Here is a 22,152-nt window from a genome sequence, read left to right as displayed (position 1 = left end):
AAAGCCAGGCTTCCTCAGGCTGGCAGAAGTGGGTGATGAGATGACACCATGGCTTTAACCCCTAGTAGGCCAAACACCAAAGCCATGTCTTTACAGTCCTATGGTAGCTTGATGGGGTCAAGCTAGAGAGGAGGCCAGAGCACAGTTGACTATAAGAGGCTGCAGACCATTCCTGAGCCTTTTCCAGGGATGAGATGCAACACCTGGAATTGTCTGGTTCCCCACAATTTTGAGGAAGGGTGAGGGTCTTGCAGGGACTGTAGGGGTCTGTTTGCACTCCTCCAGGCCAGAGCCAAGGAGGACATAGCTGGGGCTACTCATCTCCACAGAGCTAGCTCAAAGAAAAGGGCAGGAGAGGGAAGGGAGAGTCTTGGCACAGCAGGCGGATCAGGGTGAAGATTCAGCCCCTCCCGTTCTCGTCTGAAGCCTCTGCACAGGGTAAGCGCAATATGTCCTTTGTAGTCTCATCTCTGAGAAGGAGGAAGTATAACACATTTGCTCAGTGACTTGCCAGCCACAATCGTTCGATGGCCTTACCTTTGTGCTGGTAGTCAATGCTCCCTCTAAGCTGCGGAGTCTTGTGAGGAAAAATTCTACTTTGTGAGCTACTGGCATTAAAGTTGTGAGCTGCTGCATAAATTAGTTTGATTTGGAGTCATCCTTCCTGAGCGGGGGAAAAAATGTGTGAGCTGGAGGCTAAAAAATTGTGAGCTAGCTCACACTAACTCAGCTTAGAGGGAATACTTCTGGTAGTGCTGGCCCACTTCCTCACACCTTCAGTTCTCTCTTTCACCCTCTGTTTATTAGTATATCCTTTGTCAGTATGGCATGAATTCTGTTAAATCTTACTAGATTAGTTTCAGTGGACACGATAATTGGTTTCAGTAGGCAAACAGGTAGAAGTGAAACATGCACAACAGTGAGTTTAATTCTATGAACACATTCCACTAGGAGGAAGCATCCTTTGGGGAAACTAAATTAGAGGACTAGTTGCACTAGAGAACTCTGCACTAGCATCATGGATTCATAAGATCCAGCCTGTTGTTTTTAACTATGTGTGTTGTTATGAATACGCTGAAAACAGTTTCATGTGGTTCTGATATGTTGTGATTTGTGGGTTAAAGTACATTTTTTTCTATGCAGAACTTTAACAGTTATTAAAGTAATTTGTATCACTGAAGTTAAACTTAACTTGTGTTTCCTTTCACCTTTGATAACAGTATTTGATGATGGAGATGAGAAGACTCTTAGACGCTCTTCACTTTGCCTGAAAGGAGAAAGACACTTTGCTGAAAGTGAAGTAAGAGTAATTAATTAATTAATTACAAGTATCTTTTGCAAATCCATATATTTTCTGAATTCTCTTTAATCATGCTGTAGCAACCTGGCATGCATCCCTCCATGTTTACCTAGTTATTAAAGGAAGGAATTTACATATGGACAGTTAAACACTACTCAACTGAAAACAATATATAACTTGAATTGTTGGGAAATTTATAATTCTGATTGAGGAGACTTTGGATTTGCTGTTGGAAATTGTGAAGAAATGTATTTTCTCCTGGGAGGATGGCAAGCCACAAGCCTCCACTGTGCTTTTTAAAAGTTTTTTTTCCTCTATAAGCAGAGACCAGGCGAGGAAGTGGTGGTGGAGGGGAAGCTGTGCAATTGTTTTCCAGCTTACCTTTATACATGTGCTAATAGAGCTAGCTGGAGAGATAATGGGTGGGTTAAGCCTTCCCCCCCCCCCCTTCTTCTAGCAGGGAATAGAGGTTTGGAGGTATCAAATTCTAGAGAAGCTGCGGAAGTAGATTCCGGGAGACAACAGAAAAAGACTCCTTAACCTGGGCTGACCAGAGTCAAGTGAGAGGGCAGACAGAGGATAAAGTCTCAGTGCAACAGGAAACAGCTCTCTTTTTCTTTGAGATGCTGCTTCAAGGAGAACTGTGAGCTCTATTTAGTCTGTGAGCAGATGGCCACTGACCATTTGGTTGTCCTGGACATTTGAAGGGAGCCTGAAGGTAATGGCAGCTCTGTAGAGAACTAGAACAGCTAAGCTAAAGAGCATGTCCTAGATTTTACCATCAACTAGGGCATATACAGAGAAGGACAGAGGATGTGTTTTTTTACCAATTTCCTTTGTTTCTTAGCTCAAATCTGCTGCTGTGGAAAAAGTATGTTTGTAAACATTTTTAATAAATATTTTAATCTTTTGACATCAGAAGCAGTTCTCTGTACCACACAGACCTGTTTCAGACATGCTATTTCAAAAGGGTGTGTGCAGGCCCAGCATGTGGGAGTAGGCAAAGTAGACAAATGCCTAGGGCGCCAGCTCCCAGCAGTGGTGGGGGGTGGGTGCCCCCTCCCCACTTGCCCCTTCCCCGAGCCTCGTTTCCCATTGCAGCGTGTGCTGGGGAGGGGAAGTGCTGACTGTTTTTTCCTGCCAAGAAAAAACAGCACTCCTTGTCCGCAGGGCTTGCTGAACTCGGCAAGTGCTGCGGAGAGGAAGTGCTGACTGTTTTTTCCTGGCTTTAAGGATTTGCAGAAGTTTCCCTGACCCCTTAAAACTAAGAAAAAAACAGTGCTCCTCATCCGCACAGCTTGCTGAACTTGGCAAGTGCTGCAAAGGAGATGTGCTGAGTGCTGGCGTTAAGGTGACGTCATCAGGCCGCACGTATGCAAAAAATGAACTGGGGGAGGGTACGCATTGGGGTTCTACCTCGGGCGGCAAAGCCCCATGTGCTAGGCCTATGGGGGGGGGAGGTGGCAAGCAGCTGTTCTCCCAAGGGCGCCCAAGGCAGTAAACTGTCCCCATGGTTGCCAGGCACAGCAGAAGACACAGTGGCAAAGCCTCAGAGCTTAGAAGGGGAGCTGGGGGTCCCAATCATCTTAGTGGGGAATCCCTAAATTGATCAGGTGGTAGTGGTGGGCTAGAGAGTATAAGAAAAGCACTTACGGCCTTGGGAACCTCTAGGAGGGCAGGGCAGAACAGGGCCTGCAGGCCAGAGCAAGCATGTTCTGCTACAGAAGTCATATGATTATATGACTGACTTGAGCAACATAATAATAATAATTATAATTTTTTATTTCTATCCCGCCCTCCCCCGCCGAGGCAGGCTCAGGGCGGCTCACAACATAAAATACACTGTACATCAATTATACTTATAAAATCATGGTTAAAACAAATTACAAATTATTAAAATTAACATTAACAATGTGGCGTTATAAACATTAGATCTTCAGTGGAATTCAGTAACTTTAACTTTCAACGTAACTTTACTTGAAGGTAGCTTTTTGCAGAATGGGAGACAGGACAGCCAATAAGAGAATATTGTCAAAAATATATGATTTAATGGAAGTTGCATTTAAATTTGTTTTTTTCAATGATGCTAATCCGTATGAGTATGCAAAAATTCATACATAAATTAAACCAAATACAATATAGCTAATTACAGCTGGATCCTATAAATATTCAATAGTGCAAGGTAATGACAAAAATAAACACTGTTTAATTTGCTGTGGCCATATTTACGGCAATATCAATTGTGAACTGGATTTCAGTTTAATTCCTAAAATGCACTCTCCCAACCATTTATGTGTTTATTTCCATGACATATCATGGTGGTGTAGTCATTCCAAAGTCTATCAGTTTTTGGTTGTAAATTGATCACATATGTGGACACATGTTTACAAACGTAAAGAATACACAAATGTCATAGAACTAGGTCTGAAACGCCTTCTCCTTAAATCAGTTTTCATAGTCAAATTGAGTTGATTCATGTCTTTTCTTACCACATCTTGTGTATTTGCTGGAAGATTTTTTTCTTTAGAAAATAGCATTTGACCACCATTCAGCAGAGAACCTGTTTTTACAGCACTCCAGAATGGGACTCTGGATGCTGTGGCTTCTCTATGCACCTAGAAAACAGATCTTTTCCATTATATCCCCCGCCTTTCACCACTGATGCTTAGTTCTGAAAGGAACAGCTGCTCCCATAAAGAGTAGGGCATCTTGTTTTTTTTGGAGGGGAGGAGTTAAATTTTGGGGGACAGAACTCCCTTTGTAAACTGCTCATGCTTCAGTGCTTCAAATATACAGCTATGCAAGTAGTAAATTCTACTCCAGAATTTAATTTGAAATTAAGTTCAGTCATTAATATTCAAGTACATGTTGGTGGTTGAAAAATGCATCTACTAATAGAGAAATAAAATTTCTGGATATTTTGAATCTGTGGAACAAAAATGTTATACCATTTGGCATATTTATGGAATTTAAAATATATATAAATATAAGTATAAATATCTTCATTTCCTGTAATTATAATTGCTTGTGTTCCCTGTACGTGAGAAGGAGTTGTAAATTGCTGCAACTTATGCTATTGCAGTATACATATCTTTAGATTTTGCCATCTGAGATGTAGGAAAAATATAAAAGCTGAAGGCAGAAAACATATTCTATAGTAATTTTTACAATGTCAATATGGACAGAAACTCTCTCATAGAGTCATGATAGATTAGACTGCCAGAGTATTTGGCTATTAAGCTAAACTTTATAATACTGAAAACATTGAACTTAATGTGTTGTTATTAATCATATTATACCATATTAATTGTTGCTAAAATTATCTATATATTTAAAAGTATATGAGGTTTCTTCCCAGTACTCCCTAAAATTTCTCAACTTTTTCATTAGCAAAGTTAAAAGTCCTCAGACATTTTCATGCTGTGCATTTGGATTCAGTGAAATGATTTGTAAGATAAGGCCTTTCTTGCACAAAAGGGAAAATATTATATAGGAGGGGGGGGGTTTTAGTATGCCCCCAAATTTCTAAATTTTTCTATTGGAAAAACTGAAAGAGTCCTCAAACTTCTCATGCTATACATTTTGAGTGTGAAAAACCTTACCTCTTAAGGAGCATTTTGCTTATTCTAAAAGGGAAAATATTTCAAAGGAGTTTCCTTTCAGTGCTTCCCTGTATCTTTCAGATTTTTCATTTTTTAAAAAAAGAAGGTAAGAAATGCAGGGGTGGGGACATTTTTCCTGATTTTTTCCCCTGGACCATCCTATCTCCCTATGCTAATAAATGTAATGTTTTTACCAACAGACACTAGATCAGCTCCCACTTACCAATCCTGAACATTTTGGAACCCCTGTCATAGGAAAGAAAACAAACAGAGGAAGGAGATCTAATCACATGTAGGTATTATTATTAATTGTTCTCTGGTTTATTAGTATATTATTGTCAGCAAATTAATTTATATTGGTTAAAAATAGAAAGGGAAACAATTGAAGCCTAAGCAGAAAGTACTGTGGTGAAGTTCATACATGGAAAGGAAGAGATTTGCTTGCAGGCATGGTTGGAGAAGTGTTGGGCAGGAACACCACTGGCCTCTTGCTTCCCATTTCAATGCTTGGGCTGTTGGATAAGACCAGGAAGCCCTCAAGCACAGCATGTCCCTGAGCAACCTGTATTCAGAAACTGGAAGTTCCATCTAGCAGTCTTCATACATTGTGGTACCAAGTTCTGTGCTTTGAGTGCAGAAGTACTTTTGTCATCCTTGAATCTATTGCCATTGTGTTTCATCAGGTGACCCTGTGATCTAGTCTTATAAGAACAGATTACAGTTGTGTTCTTGAACTCATACTTACTAGTGCAGATTTTCCTTGTATTTAGTGATTGATAATGCAGAGAAATTCAGACTTGCTTGGCTTGCCTTAGGAAGGGTGGGTGTTTGTGTTTGCAGCATGTATTGCTGGTGGTAAGATTGGCCTGCTTTACTTTAAACAGGTTTTGTTGCATTGTCTTCTGTTTTGAATTCATTCTGAAGGCATGTCACGATTGGAAAATAGCAATGATGACCAGAGGTTCCAGAAGCATAGCTACTGAAAGAAGTATAGATTATTATAAAAATGAGACATGGTTGGTTCTGAATACTAATTTAGGAAATTAAACAATGGGATTGATACCTGAATCCAAATGTAACAAAACATATTGTTGAGGTCAGACCTCCTACTCTTGCACTTACCTCCAAGGAGACAGAGGGAACTGTCCAATATCATCATCATCATCATCATCATCATCATCATCATCATCATCATCATCATCAATCTTCTTCTTCTTCATTGCATAATAGATATAACTTTTAGGTCTTTTGAAAGGCCAGCCTTGGGTAGTCTTCCTGGGCAAAGTTGTAACTGAGAAGTTCTGCTCATCCTGACTAAACTTGCAATAGTGCTCAGAGATGGACCTTGCTACTGTGTTTCAGGAGGTAGTTATTTAAGATGGTTGAAGATACTGGACAGTAGCAGGATGAGAAAAGTTGAATAAGAAAAAAAACTATTTCTTAATCTAATGGAGTGATACATATGAATAACAGCTGTAGTGAGTTGTGAAACTGTGATATTTAAATTTATTTAAATAAATATGGTTTCTTGCCTGGGAAACAAAGTCAGTCACAGAAAGAGACATCTGTTCCCTCTCTGACCTCTTTCCCCTTACTTCATTCCTAGATTATCCAAGACTTGAATTCCTCCATGCCATGACAACTTTCACAATACCACTTCCCCCTTTTCTGCCCCATGGGCAGTTTGCCCACATGATATTTCCGTAGTTCTGCTGTCCATGTCATGTTGATACTCTCCCAGATCAACTGACCATTTGGCTGAATCGTCAAGTGAATAGGGTAGTTGCCCATATGTTATTTCTCAGAAAATACGTTATAATTTTTATAGTATATTGAGAATGCATTGTCTTAGATTTCTGTGTTTTTAGAAAACAGATTGGACTTGAATCCATTAGCATTTCAAATAACTACTGTCCATGTTTCTGATGGTTTTAAATCCTTGTAATTTATTGTCTCTGTATTACAAATTATATGGTTAATTTGCATTTTTTTCATTGTAGCCCAGAAGAAGAATCTTCATCATCCTCAAGTGAAGATGATGAAGATGACAGGAAACAGTCTGATGAATTGTTAGGAAAAGTTGTATGTGTAGATTATGTTAGTATGGATAAAAAGAAAAATCTCTGGTTTCCAGCTTTGGTAAGTGTTTCTGTATTACACTGTTAAATAGCTTTATTATTATTTTGAAGTATGTAGCTCTAGAAGTTATACATCGTATGTTCATCTACCTCTTGTAAAGCTTGAAACTGGACTGTTAAGCCATGGTCTCCATTGTGGCACTTTTGGGCACCATTGCATCTGCCAGTACATTTCTTGGTGCCTTCCAAGTGTTTTTAGAAAATGGGTGAGGGCAGGTGGGGTTTTTTCCAGCTTTTGATGTGTATGTAAACTACTTTACCTGCACAAAACGTGGAGAGGTATTCTAAAAACACAGTGGGACTTGATTCTGACTCAACACAGTTGGGTTGTTGGGTTAAAATCCTTAATGCACCAACCTGTACTTTCTGTTAAAGACCTTAGATTTTCCAAGTTTGAAGGGGTTTTTTTTATAATTCACTTCATTCCTAGATTATCCAAGACATAGAAGTTGATAATGACATCATAATAAATTGTTCATTTTTTTCAAAAATTATTTAAATTATGATCACTGGCCAGTATTTTTCTTATTGTACATATCACATGTACAGTGAGCTCTCACTTGCCATTCAGCACCAACTGCCATTGTTACAAATAACAGTACAGGTTAAAAATGACTGGGACTCATGAGAGAAGAAGAGTTCATACAAAGGGGAAAGCCAAGATAAGAAGACTCCCCCCCCCTTTCCTTTTACATAAGTGCATTAGATGCCTGCAAAATGCAAACAGATAATACAAATAATACCAGATGATAGTTTCTTAGCTAGCTAAGAAAATATTTTAACTAATATATTAATTATATAAACAGAACTTCTGCTTAAAATATTGATGAGCTACTATAAGAATTATGCATAACCTCAGTCCCTGTCGTTTTGTGGTTGGCCATGGCTGCCATGGCAGCCATTTTGTGGTTGCATTTGCCACCCTGTGTCAGAATTCCAAAGATGCCCACAAGCTTAAAAACGTTGGTTTCCCCTGCACTAAGCTTATATCAAAATACTATCTACAACTTTTCTGTGGATCTTGTGTAGCATAGTGGCTAAAAGAATGAATTGTGAATCAGGCAGTTGGGCCACAAACCCTCTCACTGCCTTCTCAGTCTTAGTCCCCCATCTATAATATGAAGACAATAATACTAACAGAGCTGTTGTAAGAATTACAACACGATCATATACATGAAGCACTTAAAACATTGAAAGTGTATTCCACGTAATGGGGTGGATCCATCCACTCTACTCAGCAACATTAGAAGCTTTGCTCCATCTTAAGGAGCCTTCCTCTGACTGGTAGAAGGCTTTTGATAAAGTTCCTCCTCAAAGGCTCCTGTGTAAACTCAGCAGTCATGGGAACAAGTCCTCTTGAGGATTAAAAACTGGTTAATTAACAGGAAACAGAGTGGGTATAAATGGGCAGTTTTCACAGTGGAAAGTGTTAAGCAGTGTGGTACCACAGGGCTCGATTCTAGGTCAGGTGCTTTTTAACTTGTTCATTAATGATTTGGATTTGGGAGTAAGCAGTGAAGTGACTAAGTCTGCATATGACACTACATTGTTCAGGGCTGTGAGAATGAGGGAGGACTGTGAGGCACTCTGGAGGTATCTGTCAAGGCTGGGCAAGTGGGCATCAGTGTGGCAAATGAGATTCAACATGGTCAAGTGCAAAGTAATGCTCACTGGAACCAAAAGTCCTAACTAGAAGTATATATTGATGGGGTCTAAAATCCGAACTGGTGGTAACTGACTAGGAGAGAGATCTTGTAGTCATGATAGACAACTCACTGAAGATGTTGACTCAGTGTGCAACTGCATGTAAAAAGGCAAATGCTATGCTGAGGATTATTATAAAGGAAATTGAGAACAAATCAGCCAGTATCATAATGCCCCTGTATAAATCAATGGTGCGGTCTCCTTTGGAATACTGTGGACAGTTTTGGTCACTGCACCTCAAAAAAGATATTATAGCATTGGAAAAAGGTGCAGAAAGGGACAACTAAAAATGATTAAGGGTTGAGAAACTTTCATTCATTCATTTATACAGGCATACATGCATACATGTATTCAATTTCTAACGCACCCTTCCCTGTGCAGCAGGGCTTGTGTAAGGATACATTATAATAAATAGTTAAAAACATAACTTTACAATATTAAAATAATCATTCCATCAATAGTGGCGCTCAATAAAGCAATATTAAAACATTCAAAGAGTCAAAGTAACAGTCAAAGAGATAGATGAGAGGAACAAAACCACAAGAACAGCGGGCCATACCCTTCATCATTGCTATCTCTGCCCATATGCCTGGTGAAGCATCTCTGTCTTACAGGCCCTGTGGAATTGTTTCAGATCCTGTGGGGCGCAAGTCTTACTAGACAGAGAATTCCACCAGATAGGGACCAGGGCTGAAAAGGCCCTGTTGCTAATCACAGACAATCAGATGGTTTGGGGGCCAGCGACCACTAGCCTGGTTGTCATTATCTGAGTGTAATGCTCTTTGAGGGACATATTGGGAGAGGCAGTCCCATAGACACATTGGTCCCAGACCATTTAGGGCTTTGAATGTCAACACCAGAATCTTAAGCCTGATCTGGTACTCAGTTTGGAGCCAGTGCAGCTGACAGAGCACCAGTTGAATACGTGTTCCCAACGGCATATCTTTGAGAACCCACACTGCTGCATTCTGCATTGATTGCATTTTGCAGATCAGACATAAGGTGTTCTTCTCTGTGAAGGAAGGTTAAAGAAGTTAGGGCTGTTTAGCCTGAAGAAATGACAATTGAGGGATGACATAGAGGTTTACAAAACCATGCATGGGATACAGAAGAAGGTAGAGAAATAAGTATTTTTCTTCCTTTTTTCACAATATAAGAACTTGTGAGCACTTAAATTAATGAACAGTAGGCTTGGAACAGATAAAAGGAAGCACTTCTTCACTCAAAGAGTAATTAACAAAGGGAATTCATTGCCACAGGAAGTGGTGGCAGCTACAAGCATAGCTTCAAGAGGGATTAGATAAAAATACAGAGTAGAGGTCCATCAGTGGTTGTTAGCTACGGTATAGATGTCTGGGGCAGTGATGCTCTGTATTCTTGCTGCTTGGGGGGGTGAGAGTGGGAGGGCTTCTGGAGTTCTGGCCCTGCTGGTGGATTTGATGGGCTTTGGCCAGAGTGGGTTTTGGCCACTGTGTGATACAGAGTGTTGGACTAGATGGGCCAATGGCCTGATTTAACATAGCCTTTATGTTCTTATGTAAGGCTCCTTATGCTGGAGGAATGCTTCAGAGTTTGCTGAGCAGAGTGGATGAATCCACCCTGCTACGTATTTATCTTTTTTATTTATTGTCTATGGCAATTTTATAAAAGTAGTAATTCAGCTGATCACCAGATTCAATTTTTAGCCATCAGAAATTACCAAATGATAGCTAGTTGATATGGGGGATGGTACACTTATTAGTTCTTCAAAGATTGTTGTGTCCACACTAAAAAGTGTAACTGTAAAAGATTAGCTGCACTTTGAGTCCCATAGTAAAGCTTTACAAACTATTATTTTATTCAGATGATAGTAGTATAAAAGATTATTTGATTATGTTCTAGAAATAGGTAATATACAGAATTAACAGATGATTCTGTAACATAGCAGAATGACATAATAAGATCAGGTGCTTGCAAGCTGAAGATAGGGAAGGCAAGATCTTGGGACCAAGGTGCTGATTTTTAATAAGGAAGGTAGACAATACAGTGCTGTGGTAAATTATATTCTGCTGAAACAGCTCAGTACATTAAACTTTATTTTTTAATTTTTTGAAATGTCTTCCTTTAAAAAAAGAGACAAAACTTAAAATCTAGCAATTAAGTAAAAAAATTAAAAGAAAGAAAGAATACATAAATACAAGACAAATTTATAGCAACAGTGATGGCAACTCTATTCATAAGTTTCTATAAATGATTTCCAGATATGTGAAAATAAATCTGTAAACTGTTGCCATCTATATGCCATGTGTTCAAATGTTGATAGAGTTCTAAGCTCCTTGATCCACTGATTTACCAGAGGTGGGCTTTTAACTTTCCTGTGGTGTAGTTGTAGTAAGTGGTTGTTTTAGTTGTAGTAAAGGCATGACAGGTTGTTGCAGCTTTGATACACATAGCCCCAGTGGGATTTCCGCCATGTAGACAAGGCTCTGATAAATCTTAGGCTGGTTACGGATCTGATTGCTTTAAATAGTAGCAGATCTAATCAAGTTGGCATTCTCTCACTTGGTGCTGAAAAGGCTTTTGACAAAATATATTGGAAATTTAACTTTGCTACATTGACTAAATTCAGATTTCCTCACAATTTTATGAAGTGGATTAGGATTCTTTATTCATCTCCCAGGTACAGGGTGCTGACCAAGGAATACTTTCCACACCACTCCCCCTTGAAAGGGATACTGGGCTGGGTTGCCCTCTCTCTCCTCTGACTTTTTATTTATGTTTGGAACCTTTGACCTGTGCCATTTCACAAAATAATAATGCATAATTCTTTTCTATAACTCAGATTTAAAATTATTACTTATGCAGTACATTATACTTGCTGAGAACAGAGAAGCCAACATTTGTTGACTCCTGTTCCTATTTTACCAGCGCAACATGACCTTGTTTTCCACAGACTCTTCTCTCTCAAGTATAGAAAACTATGGCTCAGCATCTTAATTCGTGCTGGGCTTGGGAGTAATGGAAACAGTGTGAGAGGGACTTATATTGGTTCTTCCTTCTCTCACTTTACAGTAAGCATTGAAGAGGGAAATTGTATAAAAACCTTGCACTGCTTCTTCCTTTCTCTGGATCCTGGTGTGCAGTAAAAGGGGGGGGGGAATTGGCACTGAGAGACCTCATTCCACCATTTGAGACAGGCTGTCCTAGAAATTTCTGGTCTTGCCCCTTAGGGTGAATGGGATGATGTCTTCTTCTGCCAATGGAGAAACATCTCTTCCATCTCCTGCTTCCTTTGTGTATTGTAGAGGATCCAGGAAAAGGTGTTTTCACTCACACATTTATTTTTACATTTTTAGAAAAACATTTATTTATAGCTCCCTTTTCACTGAGATGCAAGGCAGATTAACCAGTGTGAGTCAATGCAATCAATAGGATGAGACATCTGATAAATAATATGATAGGATTAGGATCAGAGCAATATGAAATGCATAGAACATTAGATGCCATATGTCACAAAAATGCAGAAATGGTGTTATATAATACATAGAAGAAACAGATTATACAGTAGTATAGTTCACAGTCTCATTCCCTTTATAAAAACACCTTCCTGAGCTATTTTGTTACAGTATAGCCCTCCTCAGCAATTCTGTTTTACATCGTTCGCAGAATGACAGAAGCATAGGAGCCTTCCTCAGCACCTCAGGCAGGCTATTCCATATAGTGGGCACCACAAGAGAAAATGCATGTGTATGAGCATCTTCAAATGCTCCTTTGTAGGGTGGCACCCTCAGAAGACCCTGCTCAGATACGCAAAGCTGTCAGTTCAGCATAGTAGGAGAGGGGGTGAGAGTCCAAGGCCGTGAAGGGCTTTGTATTTGATAGCCAGTTGAACTTGGTAACTGATGGGCAGTCAGTGAAGTAGCTCCAGAATGGTGTAATATGCATTCCCTAGTTAGCTCCAAATAATAACCAATCTGGAGAATTAGATTTGACTTCAAGAGCAGACCCTTGTAGATTATGTTACAGTAGCTTTGTATTTATGTTTCTGTGGCATGGATTCAGGTGGCCAGATTAGCTGAGTCAAAGTAGAGAGGCCATCTTCGAGACAAAATGAACTTGGAAAAAAGTACTTTTGCAGCTGCATTAACTTGCTTCTCCAGTGGTAAGGCTGGATCCAGTATAACTCCAAGGAGATCCTTAAGTCAACTAGACCCCACTGAAAGAAGCAGAATATCCTTCAAGACCTCAGTCTTTCCAAATGCCATTACCTCCATCTTGTCAAGGTTTAGTTTCAGTTTATTCACTCAGCCATTCAACACCCCCCCCCCCGTACAATGTTCACAGTTGTTCAAGACCTCTAACCTTACCACCAAGATATTTTCATAGAGAGATCAGCCACTCCTCTCTGTGGGAGGGATGCTGTCTAGCAAGCATGGTTCAGTAAAACACTCTGCACCCTCCAGTTCCTTTACAGATTGTAGAGAACTCAGAGGAAGGGAGTTCATCTTTGTACTGGGTGTCCAAGGCAGAGGTAGTGATGCCTTACCAGACTTGTAAATTACCAGATATGAACAATTAATTTCTCCTGTGAAATATTTTATATAAATCTTTTCCTTATTCTAAGATATTTCAAATATTTCATTTTGTGCAGGTGGTTTGTCCTGATTGTAGTGATGACATTGCAGTGAAAAAGGATAACATTCTGGTTCGTTCTTTCAAGGATGGCAAATTGTAAGTAGAAAGATGCAAACTAGGGTTTAAAAATAATCAAATTTTTATTTTAATTACCATAAACAAAAATAAATAAATATATAACAACAGTGGTGGCATGTCTGCAGATAAGGATTTATAAAAGCTTTTCATGTGCAGTCGTTGTCTATATGCCATATGTTCAAATGTTGATAAAAAGGTCTTAAATCCATTGGATGCTGGAGGTGGGCATTTATCATACCAGTGTTGTTGTTTTATTTTGAAATGGTTATTACTATTATATAATTTAGCAAAAAATTGAAAGTGAACTTAATAATTGTTAAGCAAAAATTCCTAATAAAAATGTAGCAATCTAAATAATTACAGAATATTCAAATCCCCAGTATCATTATACAGTAGATTGGTTCAGGTGTAACAGGAAATCACTGTTTAATTATACTAACCAAGGTTAATTGATCTTGAAACCGCCACACTACTTGTGGTTAGTTTGGGTACATCAAACCAGGATATGAAGCTGATTTATTAACCATAGTTAGTCTTAACTGTGGTTTCTCATTATGTACATAGTATTGTAGTTTGATCCTGGTTTGTTTAAATGCAAATGCCTATAGGCACCTGGTAAGGGCAGCTTAAAAACTATATGGTTGTTATCGTTAGGTGGCTGTCAATAGCAACCAGACTCTCTCCACTTTCTAGGGTTGCCAAGTCCCTCCACTGCTGCAGCGGGGGACTCATTCCTCATGTGCACAAAGCACGCACAGCGTGATGACATCACCCGGAAGTGACATCATCGAGTTGGGGGACGCTCTAGGACTCACGATAAAACTCTATGGCACCATAGAGTTTTACTGCGATTCCTAGCGCATCACACCTGAAACACTCTACGATTTGCAGTAAAACTCTGTGGTACCATAGAGTTTTTAGTGTGAGTCCTAGAGTATTCCCGGTGTGATGACATCACTTCGAGGTGATGTCATCATGCTGGGGACAGTGTGTGCCAACAGAGTTCTGCGGGGATGAGGATCTCCCCGGCAGCCTGATCCCTGCCGGAGGGTTGGGGCCCTCCAGGGTGGGGGATCCCCTGCTTTTGCACTCTGCATAGAATATATTTGCATATTACTGTAAAGCATAAGTATAAAATATTTTTAATAGTCTCCAAAGTGGTGTGACCAGTATCTACAATGCTGACATTAATCATAATGCTGTGGACTATTGATTGTTCAAAAAATCTTATTCAATTCCATTTCTTTTGTTGTTAAGAATTATAGCTTAAATTACTTTATTAAAATCATCCCACAATCAGAACACAAAATTTTAAGAATATCTACGTTCATCAAATTACTTTCTTAAAACTTGCTTTATTTCTGTTCTTTTAGTTCTTCAGTACCAAGAAAAGATGTCCGGGAAATTACTGAGACTTCACCAAAGCCAGATGCTACATTAAAGCAAGGTTAGAATACCTTTAAAATAAGAAAACCTTTTCTAATTATTATAATTAGTAGAACTATTGGGCTATACTATATATTATTTCAGGCTGTACTTGTAGTAAGAGTGTTTTTATGCTGCTATTTTATATATATTTTATTATAGAGGTTTGCCATTTGTACCACCGTATGGCTTCTAAGAGACAAACAAAAAATGTCACTGTGGCCATAGCCAAACTTTTCTCAGTTGTTGTGGCTTGTCCTACAGCTGTTCAGAATTGATAGGTTGATGGAACAGTAATTTTATCATCATGATGCTGCTATTGTTTTTCCTTTGAATTGTATTAATGCAAGTTTGGTGTAGTGGTTAAGCGCGTGGACTATTATCTGGGAGAACTGAGTTTGATTCCCCACTCCTCCACATGCACCTGCTGATGTGACCTTGAGTCAGGCAAAGTTCTCTTAGAGCTGTTCCCTCAAGAGCAGTTCTTGGGAGAGCTCTATCAGCTCTACCTACCTTACAGGGTGTGTGTTGTGGGGGGGGGAGGGAAAGAAGATGGTAAGCTGCTCTGAGACTCCTTCAGATAGCAAATGGCGGGTTATGAATCTAATCTGTTGGTATTTTAATATTGAGCGCTGCCTTCAGGACTTTATAAAAAGAAAAAAACAGAAAATATACCAGGATTGGACAAACTGTGGCTCGGGAGCCACATATGGCTCTTTCAAACATATTGTGTGACTCTCAGAACTCCTACTGCCCCCTCAGCCAGCTTGGAGAAGGCATTTGTTTCTTTAAATCACTTCGCCAAGCCAGCCAGTGGCTTGCAGAATGCATTTAAAATTAAAGTTGCTTTCCTTCCTTCCTTCCTTCCTTCCTTCCTTCCTTCCTTCCTTCCTTCCTTCCTTCCTTCCTTCCTTCCTTCCTTCCTTCCTTGCTTCCTTCCTTCCTTCCTTCCTTCCTTCCTTCCTTCCTTCCTTCCTTCCTTCCTTCCTTCCTTCCTTCCTTCCTTCCTTCCTCATATGGTGTTCAGACCTTGTGGCTCTCAAACATCTAACATTTATTCTGTGTGGCTTTTATGTTAAGCAAGTTTGGCAACTCCAGAAATAAACCATTATGTACCAAAGATATACTACAAATAACACACACACACATCCTTTCTATAATAGAAGCACAGTACTATTGGCAAAATGGAGCTTTCCCATTGGCTACGGGGTGCATTGCATAAACCGTTGGCCTGTCAATCACAACTCAAGATCTGTTACAGTCCATTGCCTGAGGACTGAGGCACTGCTTCATAGAGGGAAAAAAAACCCTACCCTCAATTGGCTGATGGGGGGAGGAGGAGGGAAACTGCCACATAAAGCGTTCCCTCAATTGGCACTGCTTCACAGAGGAGATAAAGTAAGTCCTCCCTCAATTGGCTAAGGGAGGGAGGAGGAGGGAAACAGCTACAGAAAGGCTTCCCTCAGTTGACTGAGGGCTCCTCCCTCTCCTCCTCCGAGGAACCAAACAGTCAGTGAGACATAGACAATAAGATGGCATCCCTTGGCTGCAGAACAACTATGTTTTATTCTAGGTAGAGAGAGAGAAACAGAAAATGGAGAGAATATGGAGTTCTGTGTTTAAGACTGAACCACTGGGGAGCTGCCTTCACTTTCCACTCAGTGCCTGTTGCTAGTTAACCAAGCTTTTGTTAGTAGGAGGTGGGGGGAGGCCCTTCCCAGGCTTATTTTAGCTTTTGAGGGGGAACTCATTGGGGCCGATCCTGACTAGAGTTGCCAGCTGCACTTTGGGGAATTCCATTTTGTGGTGCATTCTACAGAAGCCAGACTTTGGAGAGGGGAGAGGCCTCAGCTGAATATTATGCCATAGAGCCCACCCTCCAAAGCAGTTATTCTCTGCAGGAGGAGAGAGCTCTATTGTATGGAGTTCAGTTGTGATACCAGGAGATCTTCAGACTCCACCTGGAGGTTGGCTACCCTAGGCCTGGCAGCACCCTCTGGGTGCCTTGATACCACCTGACTGTTGTGACTTAACTAGGCCTGGCTGCTTGCTCCTGTTCAGTAGCACTGCCCTTATGACAGCCAGTGTGATGTGGCAGTCAGTGCTTCAAAGCAGGGTTTGCCAGACACAAGTTCCTACTGTGGAAGCTGACTGGTTGATTATGGACTACCCACATACTTTCAGCCTAACCTACCTTACAGGGTTGTTGTGCAGTTCAAAAAGGTGAATAATAATAAAGAGGTGAATAATGTAAGCTGCTTTGGTCCCCACTGTGGACAAAGACTGACGTTTTCCTTGGTAGAGGCTGCAGGGAGGAGATGGAAAGCTGAAGTCAGAGGGGCATATAAAGGTAGGTCAATGGTTGGCTGGGAAGGAGATAGGGTTGCTAACTCCAAGTCAGGAAATTCCTGGAGATTTGAAGGGTGGAGCCTGAAGAAGGCGGGGTTTGAGGTACAAACTCAGGTACAGTGCCATAGACTCCACCCTCCAAACCAGCCATGTCCTCCTAGGGAGTCATTGTTGCCAATCTCCACTTGAGGCCTGGAGATCACTCAGAATTACAACTGTTTTCCAGATAGGCAGATAGAAGTTCCTCTGGAGAAAATGGTAGACTGAGTCATTATACCCTGCTGAAGTCACCCCTCATGACAGTCAGTGTGACATGGTAGTTGGCACTTCAGAGCATGGTCTGCCAGACCCAGGTTCTTGCTGTGGAAGCTGACTGCGTGATTTTGGACCAGTAACAGACTTTCAGCCTAACCTGGCTCATAGGGTTGTTATGCAGATCAAAAGGGGGAGAGAATGATGAAAGCTGCTTTGGTTCTCAATGCAGAGAAAGACTGTCCTTTTCCTAGGTAGAGGATGCAGAAAGGGGGGAGGAGATGGAAAGCAATCTACCCCATCCCTTCTTTCTCAGTCTACCTCACATTTCCCCACTTTCTCCATTGCCCTTCCCAACAGCTGCCTTATTGACAGACTTGACTCCCTCTATCTCTCCCTTCGCTCCCCAGCCCCCCTGCCAAGGTCATGACACTCACCCACAGCAAATTTCTTGTGCTTGTTTGTTTATGCTTATGTTTAATTCGATTTATACCCTGTCCTTCCCACCGAGGTGGGCTCAGGGCAGCTTACATCAAATCATAATAAACTGTTATTACAGTCATAAAACTAATAAAACCATTAAACAGTACAAGTTAAAACAATCTACAGTTGGTGCTAACAAATCAGGAGTTACTCATATTCTCAGGATGACAGTTGTTCCAGAAACCTCCTACAGTCGGCCGGAAGAGAGCAGTCTTACAGGCCTTGCAGAACTGAGTGAGGTCCCGCAAGGCCATAACCTCTTCCAGCAATTGATTCCAGCAGGAGGGGGCTGCCACTGAAAAGGCCCGATCCCTGGTGGTCAACAGTCTCGCCTCTTTCAGCCCGGGGATCACTAGGAGATGTTGAGTTCCAGATCTTAGTACTCTCTGGGGAACGTGTGGGGACAGACGGTCCCTCAGGTAAACAGGTCCTCGGCCATATAGGGCTTTAAAGGTAATAACCAGCACCTTGTAACAAATCCGGTACACTATTGGTAGCTGACTACAGCACTAACTGTATGTGCTCCCACTTGGACTGCCCCATTAGCAGCAGCATTCTGCACTAGCTGAAGTTTCCGGGTTCACGACAAAGGCAGCCCCAAGTAGAGGGCATTACAGTAGTCCAATCTTGAGGTGACCGTTGCATGAATCACAGTTGCCAGGTCATCACAGCCAAGGAAAGGTACCAGCTGTTTCGCCCGCCTAAGATGAAAGAAGGCGGATTTTGCAGTTGCTGCTATCTGGGCCTCCATCGTCAGGGAGGCCTCCAATAGCACCCCCAAGCTTCTGACCTTGGGCGCCATTGTCAGTGGCGCCCTGTCAAAAGTTGGTAGGGGGATTTCCCTGCCCAGGCCACCGCGACTCAGGCAAAGGACCTCTGTCTTCGTCGGGTTCAGTTTCAGTCGGCTCAGCTTAAGCCACGGCTTTCAGCGCCTGATCCAGGCTTTCTGGAATATCATCAGGTCAGCCATCCATCAGTAGATAGAGCTGTGTGTCATTAGCGTACTGATGGCAACCCTGCCCATACCTGTGGACAATCTGGGAAAGGGATCTCATGTAGATGTTAAACAACTTTGGTGATAGAACCGCCCCCTGAGGCACACCACAGTTAAGCGGTTGTCTCCGGGATGACTCCCCCAATTGACATCCTTTGTCCCTGACCACATAGGAAAGAGGAAAGTCACTGTAAGGCTAGCCCCTGAATCCCTGTGTTGGCGAGGCAGTGGGCTAGCAGCTAATGGTCGACTGTATCAAACGCAGCCGATAGGTCTAACAACATCGGTACCGCTGAGCCGCCTAGATCCAGATGCCGCTGGAGGTCATTCACTAGGGCAACCAGAACTGTCTCCGTCCCATGGCCTGGGCGGAAGCCGGACTGGTGGGAGTCTAGGATGGAAGCGTCCTCCAGAAAACTCTGTAACTGTAGTGCTACTACTCTCTCAATAATTTCCTCCAAAAAGGGTAAATTTGAGACCAGTCGGTAGTATGCCAATTTGGCCAGGTCTAGGGTGGAGTTTTTTAGGAGAAAAAATCTTTAAGAGACATTGGAAAAAGCCCTTCTGAGAGAGATCTATTTACGATATCCCATATAGAAGAAGATGATATTGGATTTATATCCTGCCCTCCACTCCAAAGAGTCTCAGAGCGGCTCACAATCTCCTTTACCTTCCTCCCCCACAACAGACACCCTGTGTGGTGGGTGGGGCTGAGAGGGCTCTCCCAGCAGCTGCCCTTTCAAGGACAACCTCTGCCAGAGCTATGGCTGACCCAAGGCCATGCTAGCAGGTGCAAGTGGAGGAGTGGGGAATCAAAGCCGGTTCTCCCAGATAAGAGTCCGCACACTTAACCACTACACCAAACTGGCTCTCAGATATTGGATCTTTCCCTGGCACGCTTTAATGAGCCAAGATGGGCACGAGTCCAGGTCACATGTTGTTGGGCATACAGCGGAGAGTATTCTGTCAGCATCCTCCAAACTGAGCATTTTAAAATGATCCAAAGCTGGTCCGGAAGACAGGCATGGAGCCTCGAGTTCACATACTGTTTCAACTGTAGCGAGAAGGTCATGACGGAGCGACAAGATCTTGTCTGTGAAAAAATTCGCAAAAGCCTCACAACCAATATCCAATTCCCTACAATTTGGCCTGCCTTGTGGCAGTACTGTAAGTGATCGAATTACCCTAAATAATTACCCTAAATAATTGTGATGTCATAGACGCAGTCTTGGCCGCAAAGAAAGCTTTCTTTGTGGCATTGACTGCCATCTCATAGGACCTCATAAACTCTAGATAAGATGTTCTGGTTGCTTCGTCTCAAGTCCGCCGCCACTGCCTCTCTAGCCATCTGAGCCCCCGTTTTATCAGCCGCAGCCCCGGGGTATACCACAGTGTGAGCTTAGAACGGGGGTGCAGAGGACAGTGTGGTGCGATCTCATCGATGGTCCTGGAGAGTCAATCATGCCACAACTCTACCAGGTCATCTAGAGAATCGCCAGGGACCCTGAAGAGCCGTTTGGAACCCTGAAGAGCCATTTCTTTACAGAGCATCTAGCACAAAGTCCAACTTTGAGACTTTGTGTTAGATGCTCTGTAAAGAAAAATGCATTGAGAGCCTTTTGACTGTACAAACCTTCCGTCCTGGACGAAGATGTCATCACATTGAAACGTGTAGAATATGCTGCTATCCACGTAGAAAGCTGTTTGGAACGTCTGCTCCGTTTGGAATATTCTATGAATGGACTTTTGTAATTATTCTAGTACTTTGTTCGAGTTCACAGCATTGATGCAATTGTGAAGAAATACTGTGTATATTTACTGGAAACTGATGAAATTATTTATGAATTGACATTCATTATGTGTGAAATTTATTACATTAAGTGAATTCATTAGTAATTTTGTACGGATCTTGTCTTTTGATTGTCTTCCATACTGTCAGCAAAATCTGAAAACTTTTCTGAGGGTGGGTGTCCATGTCTCGTTGTCATTGCTTTTCATGTGTGTTCCTGTTTTGCACAAGGCAAAGGCAGGAGAGATTTTTGAAGGATGACTTGCATCTGAAGCTTACTCTACAAGGGTAGTTTTTTTTGCTAGCTCTTTTATTTTTGTCACATATTGTTTTGCACAGTTGTATTGTTGTGAGCTGCCTAATGGAGAAATAATCAATAAGCTGGAGGGTTGGATCCAAAGGTGCTATTCTGGTAATGGAACAGCACTGCTATTGGTGGAGAAAATGAAAGCAGATGTCCGCAGTTCCTTCCTCCAAATGCAGATCTCCACTTTGCTCCCCACACTGTTCCTGAGGATCACTTGGCCCCCTCCCAAGCAGAGTTTAAGGGAGTTTAGTGGGCTGAAGCAGGACGAGGGAGGGGACAGCCCTACTGGCAGTGCTTTTGAACCAGCCCAGAGCCTCACTGGTTTTCTGTGTATTTGTGAGACTTTCATATAACTTTATTATCATGAAATGTAGTAAGAGGAGCTCCTGGAAACTTAAACAATACTGGAAGAGGGATTTCTAAATTGCTCCTTCCTCTTATTAGTCCTTGTGGGTCCTCAGTTTATATTCTATATACCTACAACCATATGACGTAGGTATATGAAAGATTGGTAAGCATGGTAATGGTGATTTCTTGATTGAAGCCTATAATAATAGATGAGGACTTTAGCTGTTAGAGTCAAGGAAATCAACATTCATGTAAATCCAGGATCTCCCTATACACATTAATTTCTCCCCACATGGAAAGAGAAACTCATGACTTGCACAGGTTACCTGAGATAAAATCCCTGTAGTGATTGATGAATTAGTTGGGCAAGCCTATTGTTCTAATAAATACAATATCATTTGCAGCTTTTGATCAGGCCTTAGAATTCCGTAAAAACAGAACTGTTCCCAGTAACTGGAAGACTGAGTTGAAAGAAGAAACCTCCAGTAGTGAAGCAGAAGAAGAGGAGGAAGATAAAAAAGAAAAAGAAGATAATAGCAGTGAGGAAGAGGCAAGTATAGCAGTGTAATTTTGTGAGTTCATATTAGCACAGTTCCTGGTAGGAGTACATTGACTTCTGAATTACCCTGGTGACTTGATATCAAAACTTTTGTTATATTCTGTTGGCTTGGATCCTGAGCAGCACAAGCAGATATGTGTTAAAGGAAGGCAGTTTCCCCACCTTCCCCCTATACTGCTGTCTTCTATTCTCCCACCCCCTAAAATTGTA

The 22,152-nt window shown here is 41.5% G+C and overlaps 1 protein-coding gene across 3 annotated transcripts in view; it reads left to right on the top strand.

Annotated features, from left to right (window-relative positions):
• ARID4B (AT-rich interaction domain 4B) overlaps positions 1-22,152 on the top strand; it is a 176,088-nt gene that overhangs the window by 96,691 nt on the left and 57,245 nt on the right. For all 3 annotated transcript variants that reach the window (XM_060243094.1, XM_060243107.1, XM_060243100.1), the window contains exons 6-11: positions 1,221-1,300; positions 5,103-5,194; positions 6,903-7,041; positions 13,375-13,454; positions 14,810-14,883; positions 21,788-21,937. In XM_060243094.1, coding sequence (XP_060099077.1) covers positions 1,221-1,300; positions 5,103-5,194; positions 6,903-7,041; positions 13,375-13,454; positions 14,810-14,883; positions 21,788-21,937 — 615 coding nt within the window. The remainder of the gene's footprint in view (positions 1-1,220; positions 1,301-5,102; positions 5,195-6,902; positions 7,042-13,374; positions 13,455-14,809; positions 14,884-21,787; positions 21,938-22,152) is intronic.

The sequence above is a fragment of the Heteronotia binoei genome, chromosome 1 (assembly GCF_032191835.1).
Source record: "Heteronotia binoei isolate CCM8104 ecotype False Entrance Well chromosome 1, APGP_CSIRO_Hbin_v1, whole genome shotgun sequence".
Classification (NCBI taxonomy): Eukaryota; Metazoa; Chordata; class Lepidosauria; order Squamata; family Gekkonidae; genus Heteronotia; species Heteronotia binoei.
The sequence above is the reverse complement of the archived record's forward strand: the minus strand, read 5'-3'. Positions and strand labels throughout refer to the sequence as shown.